This window comes from Podarcis gaigeae (assembly GCF_964106915.1).
Source record: "Podarcis gaigeae genome assembly, chromosome: 13".
NCBI lineage: Eukaryota > Metazoa > Chordata > Lepidosauria > Squamata > Lacertidae > Podarcis > Podarcis gaigeae.
Window position 1 is genome coordinate 13,278,120 of NC_139689.1, and position 21,245 is coordinate 13,299,364.

Consider the following 21,245-nt stretch of genomic DNA (forward strand, 5'->3'; position numbering starts at 1 on the left):
TAGTGATAGTAGAATGTTCACCCTGCAGGTTGAAAGGAGGAGAAGGAGGAAGGAGGTCTTAGATAGAGGCAGCCATAATCTTTTGGGAGAAATCTATTGGGCACCACACATGGTGTCTGCTGACAAAAGTAGGTGGAACTGCCCCACACCACCACTCTGATTTCCCACCTCTCCCCATTTTTCTCTCATTCTCACCTCTCAAATTACCTCATCTCTCCACTGGAAACAATTGTTGGGGGAGGGAAATCACAACATGTGGGAAACAGAAGGATAACCCCTCTCTCCTCAGCCGCAACCCCATGCTATCTGTCTCAGGAGACAATGGAGGAGTGTGCCTTTGTGGGTGTGGTCAAATGCTTGGAAGGTTACAGTGCCTGTTGTGGCTGTACAGAAGAGACATGTTTTGTTGCAGATGCTGCAAATAGACATAAAAAAGCTTCCATTGGCACCATGAGGAGCTGTTTGTTTAAAGCCCCAATTGCTATATGGGGGGTGATGGCGGGGGAATGTTAAAGGCCTCTTCTCATGTTGCCGTCCTCCAAATGTCTCAGGGAGGCACACAAAGGCCTCTGAAGCCAGATTCAATAATATGCTAAACATTTAAAGTTGGGTTTTTAACGTTGCATAGAAGTGTCCGTGCATACTTTCCAAATAAGTGACGTTCATATGACAAATGTCCTGGTCAAAGTGCCAATGCTCCATCAAACGTCCTGGAACTGAGGGCAATAAAATATATTTTAGTTCATTATATGAGTGAAACATCTTTTGCTGCTGGCATATTCTGCAGCAAAAATATTCTGAGAGTTTATTTAAATACCTTGCAGATTTATGACGCAGATATACCAGCACATTGTGGCCCTCACATTTGCTGTAACGGAGATCAACGAAAGTGGCCAGATCTTATCCAACCTCACCGTGGGTTTCCACATTATTAACAGTCAATTCTTGGCAAGTAGGATGTATCTGGCCTCTATGGAACTTCTCTCTACATGGGGCAGATTCATCCCAAACTACAGTTGTGATCTCCAGGGTAATGCAGTAGCTGTCATTGGGGGTCCTAACTCAGACGTGTGTTTCTTCATGGCAGACATTCTCTCCATCTACAAGATTCCACAGGTACGTTTTGCGCATGGAGCATAAGACTTTAACAAACCAGCTGTGCTTCCCTTGCCTTTTAGCCAGGCTTTGGAGACAGAAAGTAGCAAACTAGAGGCAGTTCTGACCTGCCACTTATAAGAAGCTGCTGCAGAAGAAGTACTGTGAGCAACATCATGGGAGGGGTGCTTCTAGGAAAGGTGAAACTGTGAAGCTCCCTTTTTCTGGATACTGCCTGGTGTTTAAGAAATCTTGTTGTCTTTAATGCGTTGAAATGTAAGGGGGGAGGGGTTGTTTGTTACCATATTTCTGTTTTACTATGTTATGTTGGATTATGAAATACCGTATTTTTCGCTCTATAAGACACACCAGACCACAAGACGCACCTAGTTTTTGGAGGAGGAAAACAAGAAAAAAAATATTCTGAATCTCAGAAGCCAGAACAGCAAGAGGGATCGCTGCTCAGTGAAAGCAGCAATCCCTCTTGCTGTTCTGGCTTCTGGGATAGCTGCGCAGCCTGCATTCGCTCTATAAGATGCACACACATTTCCCCTTACATTTTAGGAGGGAAAAAGTGAGTCTTATAGAGCAAAAAATACGGTAGTTTCTGTAGTGTTTGTTTGAAATGCTTCCGTTTCCTTCTTGCATGCCACTTTGAGCATGATTTGAGTGTGTGGCAAAGTAGAATACAAATAAAATTTTGGAACACTGTCTATGATGAGTTTAAAAAAATGTTAAGACAAACATTCAGGGGAGAACCCTGAAGCCTTTCTGTTGGGCATTCTGACAACCAGTATCCACAGTGATAAGGAAAAGGTGTTCTGGTATGCCAAAACTGCCGCTAGAATGTTGATCGCTAGGAACTGGAAAGGGGATAAGATACCAACAAAGGAAGAATGGCAAAACAGGCTGTGTGAGTATATGGAATTGGCAAAAAATGACAGCAGCAATTAGACAACAACCAAACCAAAAACTTTTTTAAAAAGTGGGAAAAGTGCAAAAGAATATTTGGAAAAACATTGTTCACAAATCATACCCTTGATATGTTTCGAATAAATTTCACAAAGTCAAAATTCACATAGATCAGTTTTATATTATGTAATAAAAAGATAATAAAGATAAACAACATTATTGTTAATAGAAAAATAAGAGAGAAGAAGCTGCAATGAGGTGGTGGGAAGTCACTGGTGAAGAATTATGGATGTTGTTTGGTTTAACTATGTATACAGTATATGTAAAAATAAAAAAAAGATTGGAATATGTAAATAATTAACAAATGAAAAATCGAATAAAAAGCATTAAACAAAAAAATGAATGAATGAATGAAAATGAACAGAGTTTTGGAAATAGATTGTTGCTATTTTCTCTGGTTATTTCCCATGTAGCTTGGATATGGCTCTGCTGCAGTGACGAATGATCAAAAACAAGGAGCGTTCTTCCTGCAATTGTTCCCTGATTGGTACCACCAGTATTTTGGGATTCTCCAGTTGCTGCTGTTTTTCAAATGGACCTGGATTGGGATAGTTACTTTACATGCTGACAGCGGAGAAAGGGTTGTCCAAGCCATTCTTCCCAAGTTTTCCCAAAGCGGCATCTGCTTTGCATTTATTGAATTTTATCACAAACTGGCACATTTTGCAACTGACTTTGGAGAAATTCTGGAGAATACGATGGAAACATACATGGTTATTTTGAGGAGCACTGCCACTGTTGTGCTTGTACATGGCGAAATTCAAACCATGATATTTCTGAGAATGTTTCCTGTTACTTCAGGCATTGTGGACACACCAATGAAGACAGCAGGTAAAATCTGGATTATGATAGGTCGTATGGAGTTCGTTTCACTTTCCTTTCAAAGAGGTTTCGACATAGACGTAATCCACGGTGCTATGTCCTTGGCGATTCACTCAAAGGAGGTGTCAGGATTCCAGACATTTCTTCAGTTGAAAAATCCCAATTTGGAAAAAGGAGATGGTTTTCTCAAGATCTTTTGGCAGAAGGCATTCAACTGTGAGTTCCCCACCTCTGATGGAGATCATGCTAGTGGGGAGGTCTGCACCGGGGATGAGAAACTGGAAGCACTTCCTGGATCTGTTTTTGACATGAGCATGACTGGCCACAGTTACAGCATGTACAATGCAGTCTATGCTGTGGCACATGCTTTGCAATCCATGCGGTCCTCCAAATTAAAAAACAGAGTGACAGTGGAAAGAAGGAGATGGAAGCTTCCGAATCAACAACCATGGCAGGTAATGTCTGTAGCAAAAAATATAGGAGTGTTCATTCTCTTGTTTTGCTTCATTTTGTACATTGTAGAACATAATATAAAAAGCATTGGTTAAAGCAGCTGCAGTAATAAAGTTAAGTTCCACTGAGTGCTTACGGACCCCAACATTTTCTTGGAAAATTAAGATGGTGTTGACTACTTCATTGGTGTCTTAACAGTGCTGTTCTAGTTCCCATTTAACATGCACAGCAAATCTGCTAACCTTGTGGGACACCAACCAGGATGATGCTGTAGATACCCTAGGGCATGCTGCTCAGAGCCCTTTCAAAGCTACCACTGGCTCACAATATCTGTGTGAGGAACAACAGTCCTTAAGCCATGCAGACACTGTGTGTACGTTTGTGTTGAGAGAGAGAGAGAGAGAGAGAGAGAGAGAGAGAGAGAGAGAATATAAGGGGGGAGTGTATAAGTTTTTTTGTATATGACCTTCATTTCTTTTAAATTCCCTCCTTACATTATGAATTCATAGATAAATGGGGAGAAACCAACAGGTTGTAGTTGTGAAGAAAAGGTGAATTCTATTTTAGGCATCTAGATGGAAAATAAACATTTGCAATGTCATGCACAGTTACAGTCATCCCACCTCAAAAAGCATATTGCTCAACTGGAGAAGGCTTAGAAAAGGACTGCCAAAATGGTCAAGGGACTGGAGCAACACCCCTATGAGTAAAGGCTACAAGCAGGGTGTTTCTTCAGGGGGAACTCACAGGAACTCAGTTCTGGCACCTCTCAGTTGGGCGTCATTGCCATTCTAAGAGAGTGATGGAGGTGTTCATGGTGAGTTCTGGCACCTCTTTTTCTAGAAAAATAGCACTGATTACAAGATCTGGTCTGGTCGGGTGAGGCAAGCAAAGTGGGGACATGGTAGGTGTGTGTAAAATTATGCGTGGTGTTGGCAGGGGCAGCCCTCCAATAAGGCTCTCTGGGCACCACAGTTCAAGAAGGACACTGACAAACTGGAACATGTCCAGAGGAGGGCAACCAAAATGGTCAAAGGCCTGGAAACGATGCCTTATGAGGAACGGCTAAGGGAGCTGGGCATGTTTAGCCTGGAGAAGAGGAGGTTAAGGGGTGATATGATAGCCATGTTCAAATATATAAAAGGATGTCACATAGAGGAGGGAGAAAGGTTGTTTTCTGCTGCTCCAGAGAAGCGGACACGGAGCAATGGTTCCAAACTACAAGAAAGAAGATTCCACCTAAACATTAGGAAGAACTTCCTGACAGTAAGAGCTGTTCAGCAGTGGAATTTGCTGCCAAGGAGTGTGGTGGAGTCTCCTTCTTTGGAGGTCTTTAAGCAGAGGCTTGACAACCATATGTCAGGAGTGCTCTGATGGTGTTTCCTGCTTGGGAGGGGGTTGGACTCGATGGCCCTTGTGGTCTCTTCCAACTCTATGATTCTATGATTCTATTCTAAGGCACTTCCCTGTTTCCTGCCTACTTGCCCGTGGCAGTGAAGCCTAGTGGAATGCTCCCCCATCAGAAAGCCATGGTGCAAAGGCAAGAGAGAGATCACCCATTGGCTGTGATGATGACAACACAAATTAGGATAAATTTAAAATTGTACAACAAAATGGCAGAGGGAAGTTAAAATATATATTTTTGAAAGATAGAACCCCCCACAACTCTGGGCAAAATGGTTCTTGGCTAAGCAGTGTCTGTGTTGGCTGCAGGAGTAGCAACACCATGACTTTTAAAGGGACTGTTGTGGGGGGGAAATGGTATTCTCTTTATTCTTTTGATTCAGCTTCAGCACTATCTGAGAGGAGTCTCATTTAACAACAGTGCCAGGGATGAAGTTTCCTTTGACCAAAATGGATACTTGGCCACTGGATTTGATATTATCAGCTGGGTCACATTTCCAAACCTGTCCTTCCTGAGAGTCAAGGTTGCAGAGATAGACCCCATTGCTTCCAAAGAGAAAGAATTGAACGTTTCTGTGAATAGCATCAGATGGCCCAGTGCTTTTAACCAGGTACAGATGATTCATGGTTTGGGGGTCCATGCTCGTTCACACACAGTCATTTGTTTGCGCATACTCATGCACACTTTTGAAGAGGACAAGAACATGGAGGTGAGCATATTCTATTACAATTACAGTGGTACCTCAGATTAAGTACTTAATTCGTTCCGGAGCTCCGTACTTAACCTGAAACTGTTCTTAACCTGAAGCACCACTTTAACTAATGGGGCCTCCTGCTGCCGCCGCGCTGCCAGAGCACAATTTCTGTTCTCATCCTGAAGCAAAGTTCTTAACCTGAAGCACTATTTCTGGGTTAGCGGAGTCTGTAACCTGAAACGTATGTAACCTGAAGTGTATGTAACCTGAGGTACCACTGTATATAATCCTCCTCCACACGCACTCAAGGTGATGTACAAGGAAACTGTTTTTTAAAGAGTTTAAAACAGCACACAGAAATAATAGCTACATTTAAAAACAGTACAAAGTGGACACCCCTGACAGAACTATTCATCCAGCTTGGAAAGCATGGAAAGCTTGTTAGAACATAAATATCTTCAATTGTTTCCAGAAAATGCAGGTAGTGGATGCTAGTCATGTCTTGACAGAAAGGCTGTTCTACAGAACAGGGGAAGACACACTAAAAGGCATGTTTTGAGTTTCTGACTAGTGGGCTCTGCTATTTTTGGAACTTCTTTCTTCCCATGTGCCATCTTCCCCATCACAAGCCCAACCGTGAGGAACACTGTTTCTGTGAGTTGCAAGATGTTTGCAATGAATCTCACTATGTGTTTCCTCAGTCCACCCCCTTTGCAGGGAGGGAGCAAAGTTTGACAACATGCTGGGAGGAATGGAGTAGGAGACAGCCTTGGTGTGTGTCCATGTATATATCACACTGAAGACCTCCAAGGGTCATGTGAAGTCTGTAGGCCCAGGGTGACACACATGTTCTGTAATTTTATGCAGAGGTGAGTAGGAGGATGCCCTATTGAATATTGCACACTTTACTTCCAAGCATGTGCAGGAATGGGGAAACTAACAACATGGTAAAGAATAAGCAACATATAATGAAGCAAACATGAGGGATTTTGTCAAGCTGTCAGAAATTTGTCAAGTGAGGTTTAAAGTGTTCTGATGAAAAGACACTGGCCAAATCACAGAGGGAGTAGAAATATTTCCTTGAGAACTATTTTCATATACAGGCTGAGACCATTTCATTAGGCCCCCATGTGCATCAGTGGAGTGCATATAAGTGTGCCCTGCCCCATTACACCCCCAGTTCTGCCCCAGTCCTGCCGCCTTCTGGTTCCAAAAGGATCTGTGCATCATCAATCACACATCAATTGGATGTGACTAAAATGATTGCCATTTGTACTAAAAACTGTGATTACAGTGGTACCTCGGGTTAAGAACTTACGTAATTCGTTCTGGAGGTCTGTTCTTAACCTGAAACTGTTCTCAACATGAGGTACCACTTAAGCTAATGGGGCCTCCCGCTGCCGCTGCGCCACCTCCACGCAATTTATGTTATCATCCTGAAGCAAAGTTCTTAACCTGAGGTACTATTTTTGGGTTAACGGAGTCTGTAACCTGAAGCGTCTGTAACCCGAGGTACCACCGTACAGGCATTCTAGGGTTGTCATGTTTCGAAGAGCAAAAAAGAGGACGCATTTGCCGACTTCTACTTCTAACTATGGATTACTATGACGACTCTTATCATGAAAAAGAGGACTTGTACTGGGGAAAGAGGGCATATGAAAACCCTAGGCAACACCATCTTGATATGTGGACATGATTTAATGAAAGCTTTGTCAGGAGGCCTCTCTAAAGTATTACCAGTTTGCCATGCCAGTACCAAAGAAATATATGGCCTAAATGCTGAGACATTAACCAATTTCACTTCTATACAGGTACAACCCATTTCATGGTGTAATGATGTCTGTCAACCAGGTTATAGCAAGAGAAAGAAAGAAGGGATGCCATTTTGCTGCTATGATTGCCTTCTATGTCCAGAAGGGAAGATTTCAAACCAGACAGGTAAGAGAAGTCATGCCCATATTATTTTTCCCTCTAGGACATAGTTTTACTTCATATTTAAAAGGAATAGTTCACGTGAGTGGATAGAGTATAATATGGCAAGTGAATATGGCAAGTGTGCTCTCATGCACAGCACCCAATTTCACCAGGACAAAATGAAATCAAATGAAAATAATTGCAAAAAATCCAAACATCAGAATGGAGGTTATGCTAATTCTTTTTGTAATGTCTAATAAAAGTTTGGTGAAAAAATTAACCAAAATCCAGACATCTACCGAGCTTCAGGTTACCTTTCCTGTCTTCATACCCCTAAATTCTGGATTCTTCTTAAATCATTGCTTTGTGTAGATATTTAAAAAAAAGAAAAAGTAACATTGCTTGAAAATTATGTGAACTGATTTTGAGCTAGCAGTTCTCATTCAGTTTTAAAGAGATGTTTCTGTAGTGCACTGAATGCAAACTTCACTGCAATGAAAAAAATATTTCTTTCCTTAGACATGGAGTACTGTTTGATGTGTTCAGATGGTCAATATCCAAACAAAGGCCAAGATTTATGCGTTCCAAAGAATATCAGCTTCTTGTCCTTTGAAGAACCTTTGGGGATCGCTTTAGCTGCTTTTACTCTTTCCCTTTCTTCCATCACAGCTTTGGTGCTGGCAATCTTCATTCAGCACAAAGACACTCCCATAGTCAAAGCCAACAACCGGAGCCTCACCTACACTCTCCTCATCTCCCTCCTGTTCTCCTTCCTCTGTGCTCTGCTATTCATTGGCCGACCTGAGAAAGTGATATGTCTGCTTCGACAAACCACTTTTGGCATAGTCTTCTCCGTTGCAATTTCATGTCTTTTGGCCAAAACCATTATTGTGGTTCTAGCTTTCATGGCCACCAAGCCAGGGTCCACTATGAGGAAATGGATAGGGAAAAGACTGGCTGCTTCTGTTGTTCTTTCCTGCTCCCTCATTCAAGCCACTCTTTGCACTGTGTGGCTAGCAACCTCTCCTCCATTCCTAGATGTAGATATGCACACAATGGCTGAAGAGATTGTTTTGGAATGTAATGAAGGATCTGCCATCTTGTTTTACTCAGTCCTAGGCTACATGGGTTTCTTGGCCACTGTCAGTTTCACAATAGCTTTCTTAGCCAGGAAGTTACCTGACAGTTTTAATGAAGCCAAGTTTATCACCTTCAGCATGTTGGTCTTCTGCAGTGTTTGGGTGACCTTTGTCCCAACTTACCTTAGCACAAAAGGGAAATACATGGTAGCTGTGGAGATCTTCTCCATCTTGGCCTCTGGCGCTGGGTTACTGGGCTGCATTTTTGCCCCTAAATGCTATATCATTTTGGTTAAACCTGAGTTGAACAACAGGGAGCAACTGGTGAGAAGAAATAATTCAGGCATTAGAAACTAATAACCCCTAATTGTGATATTAGTTATTGTTGGGCTTGAAATGCCTCCTGAACTTTGTAGCCCTATTCTGTTGATGTAAAAGGTTTTGAGGGAGAACCACTTCTTCTTTTCATCATGTACACAGTAAAGATAAAGATAGATTGTGTTAGCTATGCTTTATTGAATCCACATGCAATGTTTAAATCTTGGTAATGCACCCCATTTTTTTCAATCCAATTCAAATCATTGTTTCACATTATCATTTATAGTTGCCAATCAGTCCTTTTTAAAAAATTGACTTTTATTAGATTTTACAAAAATGAGTTTATAACAATACCAAATACATATCCATATAAAGAGATTTCTCTGAATCTCACGACACCTCCCATCCCTTCCATGGGTCCCAATGTGAACATTTTCAACTACAGTGGTATCTCGGGTTACATATGCTTCAGGTTACAGACTCCATTAACCCAGAATTAGTACCTCAGGTTGAGAACTTTGCTTCAGGATGAGAACAGAAATTGTGCTCCGGTGGCATGGCAGCAGCAGGAGGCCCCATTAGCTAAAGTGGTGCTTCAGGTTAAGAACAGTTTCAGTTTAAGAACAGACCTCCGGAACGAATTAAGTACTTAACCCGAGGTACCACTGTACACATTATTACATAATCTATATTTTATATCCATCCTTATTGTCCATATTACCAGCTTCAAACAGTGGTGTAGCGTGGGTTGTCAGCACCCGGGGCAAGTCAAGTAATTTGCGCCCCCTAACCCGTGGATTTGCGTCCCCTAACCCTGGATTTGCACCCCCTAACCCTAACCCCCAGATGTTGCGCCCGGTGCGGCCGCCCCCCCTGCACCCTCCACGCTACGCCACTGGCTTCAAATTAGTCCTGATCTGCTGATAGGCACTGACTTCAAGCTTGCTGGTATTGGCTGAACTGCTGAGTTTTGGGTGGGGAGCAAGTGTCACCATATATTTTAAGGACACCTCGGACCCAAAGCCTTGGGTGCATGATTACCACTTTCAAGGTGCCTAGCACCACTTGCTATGATGAGTAGGAAGCACAGCCTGATCTTATTCAGCCAGTCTCCTCTGGTTTATTTTATGAAAGGATCAAGAGGGCCAAACCTCCTCCAAGCACCTTATCCTTGTTCTCGCACTACATAAGCTGAAATCAATTTCTCCAGCAGTGCAGATTTTCCAGGGAATATTTACTCATCCTTCCTCTGTTTGCCGCTGGAGCTACTGGTGGGCACACTTGTACTAACAGGCACCACACACTTAGAGGTTCCTTTTGTCACTCTCAGCCCTGGGTGAGAAATCGGGTGCTTCTAAGGCTGGATAGGTGCTGCTGAACACATGGACGTGCATTACAGATGGTTTTTTTTTTTAAAAAAGCAAGACATGGTTTAGCATGACATCTTCATGAAGACCCTGTTTTGCCTTTCCCCGTAAAAGTACTATGGTGTGGAGTTTGGCTATCCACCAGGAAGGATACCAACTTACAACTTTATTCTGCAAAGCTGAAGAAAAACATGCCACCTTTTTCAGTTGGCAATACAAGATGGGGAAAATGTTGAAGAAGAAGAAGGGTTTGGATTTGATATCCCGCTTTATCACTACCCAAAGGAGTCTCAAAGCGGCTAACATTCTCCTTTCCCTTCCTCCCCCACAACAAACACTCTGTGAGGTGAGTGGGGCTGAGAGACTCCAAAGAAGTGTGACTAGCCCAAGGTCACCCAGCAGCTGCATGTGGAGGAGCGGAGACGCGAACCCGGTTCCCCAGATTACGAGTCTACCGCTCTTAACCACTACACCACACTGGCTACTCTATGGACTGACTACTCTATGGAACTGGAAGCTTCTGTCTGCTTTTTGAACCTCCTTCGTTTGCCAACAGCCTGATTTAGAAATTCTGCCCAGTTTCATGCCATGTATAGAACTAGAAACTATGCAAAACTTTTCTTCTTTTATGCCAGTGTCTTTCCTACTTTAAGGCCTCCTTGACTTGATGGCCTCTTCTTGATGGCCATTAAATAAGAGGCTGCCCTATAGCAAGCCAGAACATTGGTTCATCAGACTCTGTACTGTCTACACTAACTGGTAATGGCTCTCCATTGTTTCAGATGGAGATCCTTCATAGCCCAGCTTTGAGATAAAGGTGTTGGGACCAAGGACATTGTGACCCCTCCCTCTAAGTCTCTTGTTATTACAAATAATTTGCTATAAAAAACTTTTTATGCAATATTATAAAACTTGTTTCTTATTCCACCAAGTCTGATCATTTACCTATCTATCTGTCATCTGCACAAGTTTCCCAAACCTGGTATTCTCCAGATGTTTTGGACATAGACTGCCATTATTCCTAATCATCACCCATTATGGCTGAGGCTGATGGGAGGCTGATGGGAGTTCCAAAACGCCACTGGGGAAGGCTCTCTACACGATACTGGCAGTAGCAATCCATGGTTCCAGAAAAGAACCCAGCTGTAACTGGAAATACCAGAGACTGAATCTGTGACCTTGTGTATGCAAAACATGAACTACTATCTTTCCCTTCTTTGCCCAACAGACCACTAATTGGATTTCAAGACTGAACAGAGAATTGATATGACATGTGAATGCCAGACGTAAAAATCAATCCCTCTCAGCCCTTGGATAACATCCAAGCCAAATAAGCAGGATGGCAACATTCATCCTTTCTTCTTCCAAGACACTCTTTGTAGCAATTTGGCCACTGCCCCATGGACATCCTTGTTCCTCAAGGTATAAATGATAGGGTTGAGAAGTGGGGTGACCACAATGTAGAAAAAAGCAATTTTCTTGTCACTGTCTGGAGTTGTCCCTGACCTGGGTCTCATATACATAGAAATAACAGTGCCGTAGAACAAGGTGACCACTGCCAGGTGGGAAGCACATGTAGAGAAAGCTTTGCTCCGACCTGCAGCTGACTTCATTTGTAACACAGAAGACAGAATGAGTCCGTAAGAGGTCAGGATAACAGAAAGGGGCACTAGAAGGATAATCACAGCTGCTCCAAAAACGACAGCCTCCGTAACACGGGTGTCAGCACATGCAAGTTTCAACACTACTGGCATCTCACAAAAGAAGTGATTAATGAGGTTGGGGCCACAGAAGGGGAAGCGAAGAGTGCAAGCCACATTCATCAGGGAGAGCAGGAAGCCACCTGCCCAGGAGCCTGAGGAAAGCTGCAACTGGTGCCACTTATCCATGGCAACAGCGTAGACCAAGGGCTGGCAGATGGCCACATAGCGGTCATAAGCCATGGCACCAAGCAGAAGAGCTTCAGTGCTCCCCAGGGACAGCCCAAGGTACATCTGGGTCACACAACGGGCAAATGAGATAGCTCCATTCCCAGACAAGAGATGAGCCAACATCTGGGGCACAGTGCAGGTGACATAACATATCTCCAGGCCAGAGAGTTGAGTCAGGAAGAAGTACATAGGTGTATGGAGGCGGGGGTCGGCCAGCACCAGCATGATAATAACCAGGTTCCCCAAAAAGGTAAATGAGTAGAATATGAGGATGACCACAAAGAGGAGAATCTGTGTCTTGCGGTGGTTGGAGAGCCCCACCAAGATGAACTCTGTGACGGAGGTGAGGTTCTCAAATTCCATTCTTGCCTCCTCCCTGTAGAGAAAGGACAAATGTAAGAGACCAGGCACAATGGGACAACCATAAACTATCATCTCTCTCACAAAGCAGAAGGGAGGTTCTAATATGTTTTTAAACAATATGTTTTATCATTGATGAACTGTAATGTGCTTTTAATGTTGTACACTGCCTTGGGATCCTTGGGATAAAGGCTGGTATATAATTTGAAACTGAAACAACAACAACATAGCAGGTGAATGCTCTTAGTTGTGAGGACCACCCCCCATTTGACTCTCAAATATCCTTAGGTATTATTCTTTTGCATGATGATTTAAATAATTTAAGCTCTGTGCACCAAGGTACCATGTGATACAATTTGGACCATGATGTTGATTATGTGAAGAGAAAGATTTAGACTGCAATCCCAACCCCACTTACCTTGGAGTAATTCCCACTTTATTCTATAGAGCTTGCATCTGAGTAGGCATGGCTAGCATTGCTCCTTTTATTATTTCAGTTGAAACATTTCAGTTAAACAAAAATACATAATGACAAACAAGACACCTATAAGAAAACTTGACTGTACACTTAGTTCCAGCCCTGCTTCTAAATGCACATGAAGTATGGGGGGAAATATTGAAGATGAAGAAACAGCAATATGCAAGGTCAACAAAGATAATGTATAGATTTTAAGTTACAGACCAAAACTGTTTAGATACAATACCAGTCCGTAATGGACAGTGGAGATCTGGAGGAAGGACTGCTGCCTTTTTTGCAGGAAAACCCCCCTGAAAAATGGAAACCAAATAACTAGGAATTGTTTTAGATTCAACCCCTCTAAGCTGCCTGTTATGTTCCATGGCACAGAGTGCATTTATCAGCTTCAGCTGGTGGCCCAGCTGTGGCCCTATCTGGGATAGGCGATAGCCTAACGTCTACCATCTATGCTCTGGTAACCTCTAGGTTAGATTACTGCTGCCTCTGAAGATGTGTTGGAAACCTCAGCTGGTGCAGAATTCAGCAGCCAGTGCTCACATGGGCAAGACTTATTCAGCATATAACACCAATGCAAACATGTGTCCTTTTTGGGGTGGTGCCTTTTTGGGGTCTTTTTTTTTTCACTGTGAGGTGTGAGTGGCCACTTAACAGTTTCTATTTTGGGGGGCCCTCCAGATTTGGGTAATCCAATTCCTGTTTTCATCTGTCCCTGGTTTCTTCCGTTCTAAAGCTAACTGAACTCTGTGGTGCTTTTCTTAGAGTCGATCTACCTAAGATTGCTCTTCATAGCCTACTCATTCATATATATGTATATGATGTGTGTGTGCGCGCGCGCAAAAATCCAGCTTCTCCTGAGGCAGGAGATGGAGAGAGCACAATCAATTATGGGGGAAAGAATACAGATATGGTGTTAAGTTTCCACACCTTTTAGTTGTAAAGTCCTTTGGGCACACATAAAAATACACCAAAGAAAAGCATAACGTGGACCTGTTGTGTGTTCAGACCTTTAAACCTTCCCCTTAAATAAATTCAGACAAGACTCAAATTTTGGTTTGGTTTTTGGCAGAATTTTTGCCACAACTTTATTGATTGCAGCACGTGAGTGGTTGCATAGGCTCTGGTTTGACTAGCTCCCTGCACTGTTGCAGGTAGCGCTGACCCAGGGCACCAGCATAGATCAACCTAGGGTGAACACCTGGATAAGCGAAAAGCCGGGAACAGGCTATCTCCACCACCCAGATGTCCCCCTGGACTCAGGCACAGGCACAACCCCCTCTCAGGGGTTAACCAAACTATCGAGTCCCTGGATTTCTTTAACAGAATAACCTTCACTTAGGGATGGCGAGAGTGTTTTCACATCCCTATCACCTGAACCAGAGCCTATCCGCCACACGAGCACCACGCTCGCCACCAATCACTCACACCTGCAACCAATCCCTTAACCCCGCTGACACGGAGGTCAGCCACAAATCATTCCCAATTACAGACAGATGAACCCCATCAAGCCTGTAAAGTTCACACACACACATTCAGTGGCTTGGAAGAAAAAGGGTGATGGGTGTTGTCACCACTCTCATAATGTGCTGCCTGAGCACACTTTCCCTAGTGGTGGGGCTTCGAGTACTAAAGTACTGAGACAAGCATTAGCACATATACTATGCATCTCTGTGGGTTTTATTTAATTGCATGGCCACATTGTCCCCTTTACAGTTCTCAGATTCCGAAGAGCCTTTACTCCCATGCCTGGGTCTATCTGGAAGGCCACAGGTTCCCCAACCCCGATTTAAAGGGTAGAAAGATTTCATTTGTTTCATATAAGCCTACTGCCCCAAGAACATCGAATGGTGGATCACAGAATTGGCAGGGACCACAAGATGTGGGATGGGGGTGGGAATCGATGAAATGTCCAGGATTTTGAGGTTGCTTGCCTAAGAAAAGCTCAACAACTTTGAATTTCATTTTCCAAAAAAAAGGTGAATTGCGTCCTGAATTTTACTTCTAGAAATATGGCAACCCTACCACAACAGTCGTCTAGTCCAAACCCCTGCATTGCAGGAATCAATGTGGGGCTCAAACCCACAACCCTGAGATTAAGAGTCTCTGAGCTATCTCAGTTCAGCAACTTCTGAATGTTGTGTTTCTATGCAACTGGCCTATCATGAAATGCTGGTAAAAAAACTGTGCCAAAAGGTTTGGCAAAGCTGTACCTCCAACTCAACAATTATACCAAGGGTTCAGCTTACTTTCCTTTGTCCTCAGCCAGTCTGCACCTGCCTGTCTGCCTGCCTGCTTACAACCAGCACCACCTGTCATCTTCTTCCTTGAATGCAGAAGAGAGAAGGGTGGAACAAAACTGGAATTAGTTGGATCTGCCTGTCATTGGCCCTGGCTCCATATACCATTGCCCTCCCTACCTTTTGCCCTAAGAGTATTAATGGGCACCAATCACCAGTTTCTCACATGGAAAAAGAGAAGTGAGAACAAAACAGGATTATGAGAAGATTCCAAAGTTAATTTTCTTGAGATTTGCACTGAAGTACGTTGTCTCTCTCACAAGAAGTGAAAATAAGTGAAAATTGAGAAACTGAATAGAAGGATATCTTTTTAGAACCCTCCTGAAGGTGAAAACAAAAGGGAAGATGAAAAGTTGCATGTCCAAACAAATCATACACCCCCCTTTCATTCAGCACTAATTGAAAGTAACAAGCTTTCAAGGTGGAAAATATTAACATTAGTGACATACCAAAGAATCATAGAATTGCAGAATTAGAAGGGACCACGAGAGTCCAACCCCCCTGAAATGCAGGAATCACAACTCGATCATACAAGACAGACTAGAATCATAGAATTCTGAAGCAGATAGTACTACCAAGCAGGTAAATTTCATCTTAAACAGTGAAATGAGTTCCTTTTCTCCCCTCCAACTGCAGAATATAATCTTACCTTCATGCTGTTCCCAGATGTTCCTGATGTGGTGAGTTTATGTCAAGTCGTACAACAGTTGGCTGAGTTAGGGTCAAGCTTCTAACACAACATACAGAAGGTTCACAAAGATGGATTGTGCAGTGCCAAGGGGCTATTGGTGGAGGTCTTCTCTGTGCTGCTTTGAAATGGATGCCTGTGGCACAATTGTGGTGGCCACACTTCTCATGGCTAATCCCTCCAATAGGAGGCAGGGAAAATCTAGATTTTACTAGCTTTAAAGTGGCAAGAACTGTCTGAAGATACTCTGATCTTTAAGTACACTGGGAGTCACACCAAAGAAACATATGTAGCACATACATCAGGGATGCTACTGACCCTTAGCTTGCTGTCTGTTAGAGTCTCCACTGGGAAGAGGTTGGAAGGAAATCGTGATGCCTAGATTTTTAGAGTCCCTGAACTCTAGAGTTGGGAGGAAAGCTACTTTGCATCAGGTTAGATGACTGGTCCATCAAATAACTGTGGTGTTGCAAATTTGATTGAAGCATCTTCTACTGCCCTACCTGTGAGGTGTCTGCTCAAGTCTAGCATTGGCTATCTCGACTGGCAGCCAATCTCCAGACAAATGACCTATTGCCACTTAAAGGAGATGCCTTTCCGCTAAACTCCTGCTTTCCAATCCATTTGGACCCCAGCCATTTTTTTTAATGCTTTAAATGGGAGAATGAAAATCATCTGGCTTGTTCAGCTGCCTGTTCTAAGTGTGAGGTGGTGGCTGCTGTTGCTGTTTCCCCTTGAACACATCAAGAGACTGAGGATTTGGTACGATAATGAAGACTGTGAGTCCACTCCACAGAGACTCCTCAGATTCCTTTGGAGATTTCTTCTGGATTTGTAATAGTCCCTTCTCTCTTGGGCTGCAAGCAGTTAAAATGCAAAAATGGAAGAAGGTAACAAAGATGGTGTAAATAAAGAAAGGCAGTAATTTACATTTTTTTTAGCCCACAAGTGAGGTTGTGTACATTCCAAAGCAAGAAAGCGTTTGAGTAGGGATCATTGTTTTTAAGCAAATTATGTTGCATGCATACTGAAAAGTATTCACAGTGCATTTCCTATGTTTTTCATATACAGAAATATTTAATAATTTATTATCAAATAGGGGAGGAGCATGAAGAGGAATAAATACATTATTTGCACCCATAAGGATTCTCTTCTAATCAGGCAGAATCTTCAGCCTCATTTTCATACTTTTCATCTCTTTTGAACTACCAACTACCCAGTGAGGTAGATTAAGCTAAAAGTTAGGGCCCCACCAGACATCATTTTATGTCACATCCATGATGATTTGAGTTCATAAAGTTATTAGAGTGATCACATATGTCCCACTTTCAATACCATTTGTGCCTGCCAAACTTTTATAACAGCCATACTTTCCATTCTGATCAGTGCACGACCCTTAACTTCCAGTCAGCAACTATAACATTTTATGCCTGGCTTGATTTTCCCCACTGATGTGGATATGAAGTATGAAACCAAATACTAGTTGTGTGAAAGGGTAGTGACCCTTTAAGCCTGGCAAAAAACACAGAGAACCACACCTGTCAATGTGAAGAAGTTTATTAAGTTCCAAAAGGGAATTGGGAGAAAGATGCTTTAAGAACATAAAGAAAACAATTTACTTCATGTCTACGTATCCTATTGCAGTGCCTTACAAACAGGCTTCTGGCCTCCTCACAAGAAACAAAAGCAGCATTGCATGTCAGATGAAGGTTAAGGGACAAGTGGCAGTGTTGGCAGCAGTCCATCTTTTAAGGGTTCTCGCGGGTGGCGCTGTGGGTTAAACCACAGAGCCTAGGACTTGCCGATCAGAAGGTCTGTGGTTCGAATCTCCATGACAGGGTGAGCTCCCATTGCTCGGTCCCTGCTCCTGCCAACCTAGCAGTTCGAAAGCACATCAAAGTGCAAGTGGATAAATATGTACCGCTCTGGCGGGAAGGTAAACGGTGTTTCCGTGCACTGCTCTGGTTTGCCAGAAGCGGCTTAGTCATGCTGGCCACATGACCCGGAAGCTGTACACTGACTCCCTCGGCCAATAAAGCAAGATGAATGCCACAACCCCAGAGTCGGACACGACTGGACCTAATGGTCAGGGGTCCCTTTACCTTTACCTTTACCTTTAACCCAGGTAGGCTCTGATTGACAGGCAGCACTTAAAGAACTGCCACATCCATCAGGGAGAAGTTTTGCAGAAAGCTTTACCAAACCTGGTCTCTCCAGTTCCTTTACCATTGGATATGTTGATAGAAGTTGTACTCCAAAACATCAGAAGCGTGGTAGGTTGGGGAAGGCTGCTCTAAGCCATACTGGCAGTAGCTCTCAAGGGTTCCAGCTGTGACTGGAAATACCCGGGGTTGAACTTGTGTGTGGAAAACATGAGCTACTGCCACTGTGCTAATATTCTTCCCTTCTTTGCCCAACACTTCCCAAAGAGCAGAGGTTGGAGTATGCTATCATCCCAGAAAAGGTCCCCAACTTGAGATATAAGCCATCATACCTGAAGCCACTTTCTGGTCTTCAAGGCTGAACAGAGGTTTGATACGTTGTTTTAATGCCAAACGCAAGAATCAGACCACAGGTGTCAAACACAAGGCCCGCGGGCCGAATCCGGCCCGCCAGACCTCGTCATGTGGCCCGTGTAGTCTGGTCTATATATATCTGTGAGGGAAGCTTGGGTTGCGGCGTGCGCGCAGGGCACCTCGGGTCCCTTCTGCGCAGGCGCAGGCCTCCCCCTCCTCCAGCTACCTAGCCGAGACTTATTTGACACAGCGAGGGCGGGGTTGGATATGGGAGGCCGCTGCTGCTGCTCTCAACTTCTTTTCGGGCTTGCAGGGGTGAAATAAGTCCCGGCGGGAGCGCAGCGCGCCTTTGCGAGGTGGAACGCAGAGAAGGGCAGAGCTGGCTTCGCGCGCGTTGGAGAGAGGGAGACCGAGAGCACGCTTGTGTTTCGGGAGCGCGCCCTGAGAATACTCGGGGCAGTGTGCTTTTGCTTTTCTTTTCTTTATTTATTTCTTTAGGCTGGTTTCCGCACTGCCCAATGAACAGCATCCTCCGCCTCTGGGGATTCGCGATTCAAAAGCAAATTCGATACGCAAGTGCATGTTTTGTAAATAACGTCAGGCATGGCTTCCGCAGGGTGCACATTGCAAAAATTTATATATGGGGGAAAAGCTGATAAGGAATTGGTTTATTTTTTAAGGTATTTACACATCATCCAATTTTCCCCTCAATGTTATTACAGGGTCCGGCCATCAGTTCCCGCCCTCCTCAAAGGTTTAGGGTAGGTAGCAAAGGGAGAAAAATCCAAACAAATGCTCGATTAAAATTTGGGGAATGAGAAAAATTAAAACCTGCACATCTTGTGTAACTTAAACACCAAGCCAAACAGGAAACAATTTTTATATTCATATATGTATTCAAATGAAATCAAGGTGTAGTGTTCCATGAGCCAGAAGCTCTGTTTTACTTAATCCAGCTGTTAAAGGTGTCATGGGCTTTGAAGACACTCGAACTCGAAACGGCCCTTTGAGGGTGACCAAACTGCTGATGCGGCTCCCGATGAATTTGAGTTTGACACCCCTGAATCAGACCAATGCGACCCTTAAATAACATTGAAGCAGAACATCAACAGCCATACTGTTTTCTTCCAAAACCCTCTTTTCAGCATTTTGGCCACTACCCCATGGACATCCTTGTTTCTCAGGGTATAAATGATTGGGTTGAGAAGTGATGGCAATTTTCTTGTCATGATTTGGACTTGCCCCTGACCAGGATCTCATATACATAAAGATTGGCCATTGGACTGACCCAGTATAAGCCAAATCCCGTTCCCCATCTCATTCTGCTGGATATACAGATCCATCCTTAGATTGTGTCATCAGTTCTGCCCCAGCTGTAATCAAGGTCAATTTGAGTCTTTCCATTCCAATCTACTCCTCTGGGCTGAGAGCTGGATCTGGCAAACGGAGGCAGTGGTACAAATTTCAATTCCAAATTTTCTGAGAATCAAATGCAATGGCAATAAGGTGGTCTTATTGGTTTACCCGACAGCTTGCCCATTTTGCAAATAGTCCCATGTGCCCCAAAAGGCAACTGGCAGCTCCTAGTCAACATGTCCACTTAAGCAAGGTGGTGACACTCAATTGTGTTTCAAACCCCATCTTTGCAGAGCCTTAGCTGCTGCCCTATGGACATCCTTGTTCCTAAGGGTGTAAATGATAGGATTGAGCAGGGGGCTGACCAAAATATAAAACACTGCAATTTTCTTGTCAAAATCAGAGGCTGTGCCCAACCCAGGTCTCATGTACATAGTGATGACAGTGCCATAAAACACGGTGACCACCATCAAATGAGAGGTGCATGTTGAGAAGGCCTTTTGCCTGCCAGAGCCTGACTGCATTTTCAGTACAGTGGACAAAATGAGCCCATATGAGGTCAAAATAACAGAAAGAGGGCCGAGGAGGATGATAGCAGCCGTCATGAAAACCACAAACTCGGTGATGTGAGTGTTGGCACATGCAAGTTTCAGCACCACAGGTAGCTCACAGATGAAGTGGTTGACACGATTGGGGCCACAGAAAAGGTGGCTGAAAGTGCAGCCCACATTGATTGTTGCAAGAAGGATGCCTACTAGCCAGGAAACCGTAGCCAGTTGCAGTTGGCGCCACCTGCCCATTAGGATGGCATAAAGCAAGGGGTGGCAAATGGCCAAGTAACGGTCATAGGCCATGGCACCAAGCAAAACACATTCAGTGCCACCCAGGGTCAATACCAGATGCATCTGGAGTGCACAACATGTTAAAGAAATAGCACCATTTCTGGTCAGGAGGTTGAACAGCATCTGGGGCAAAGTGCTGGTGACATAACATATCTCCACCGCTGCAAGGTGAGTCAGGAAGAAGTACATGGGTGTGTGGAGGTGAGAGTCAGTCCAAACAAGCATGATGATCACCAGGTTTCCCACAATGGTAAGCAAATAGATGTTGAGGACGATGACAAAGAGCAAAATCTGGGTCTTGTGGTGGCTGGTGAGTCCCACCAAGATGAATTCAGTAATAGAAGTGAGGTTCTCAGCCTCCATTCTGGCTTCTCCCCCTACATTGATGGATGGATGGATGGATGGATGGATGGATGGATGGATGGATGGAGAGAATAAGCAAAGCGAAGTTAGGATGAATGCAGTCATTTTCTTTAAAAAACAAACAAACAGAGATGGTGTAGTTTTTTCTCCCATGAGATACACATACTTGGTTTCACCAGGAACCAACAGTATTCATCCCCACTATCAACCTGAGCCTGTACCAGTTTACAGAACAGGTGCAATTTCTGAAAACAGATACTATTGTGAGACTATGTAATGGACTTATAACGTGGTACCT

At 43.7% G+C, this 21,245-nt stretch overlaps 1 protein-coding gene across 1 annotated transcript; it reads right to left on the minus strand.

The window, feature by feature from the left end:
- Nucleotides 1-11,238: 11,238 nt before the first annotated feature.
- On the minus strand, nucleotides 11,239-12,909 carry LOC310828934 (olfactory receptor 2D3-like). Its single transcript, XM_083707022.1, has 2 exons — nucleotides 12,829-12,909; nucleotides 11,239-12,426 (listed from the first exon to the last, which is right to left on the minus strand). The coding sequence occupies exon 2, from the start codon at nucleotides 12,411-12,413 to the stop codon at nucleotides 11,469-11,471; it is 945 nt and encodes a 314-aa protein (XP_083563148.1). The 5' UTR covers nucleotides 12,414-12,426; nucleotides 12,829-12,909; the 3' UTR covers nucleotides 11,239-11,468.
- Nucleotides 12,910-21,245: the final 8,336 nt, after the last annotated feature.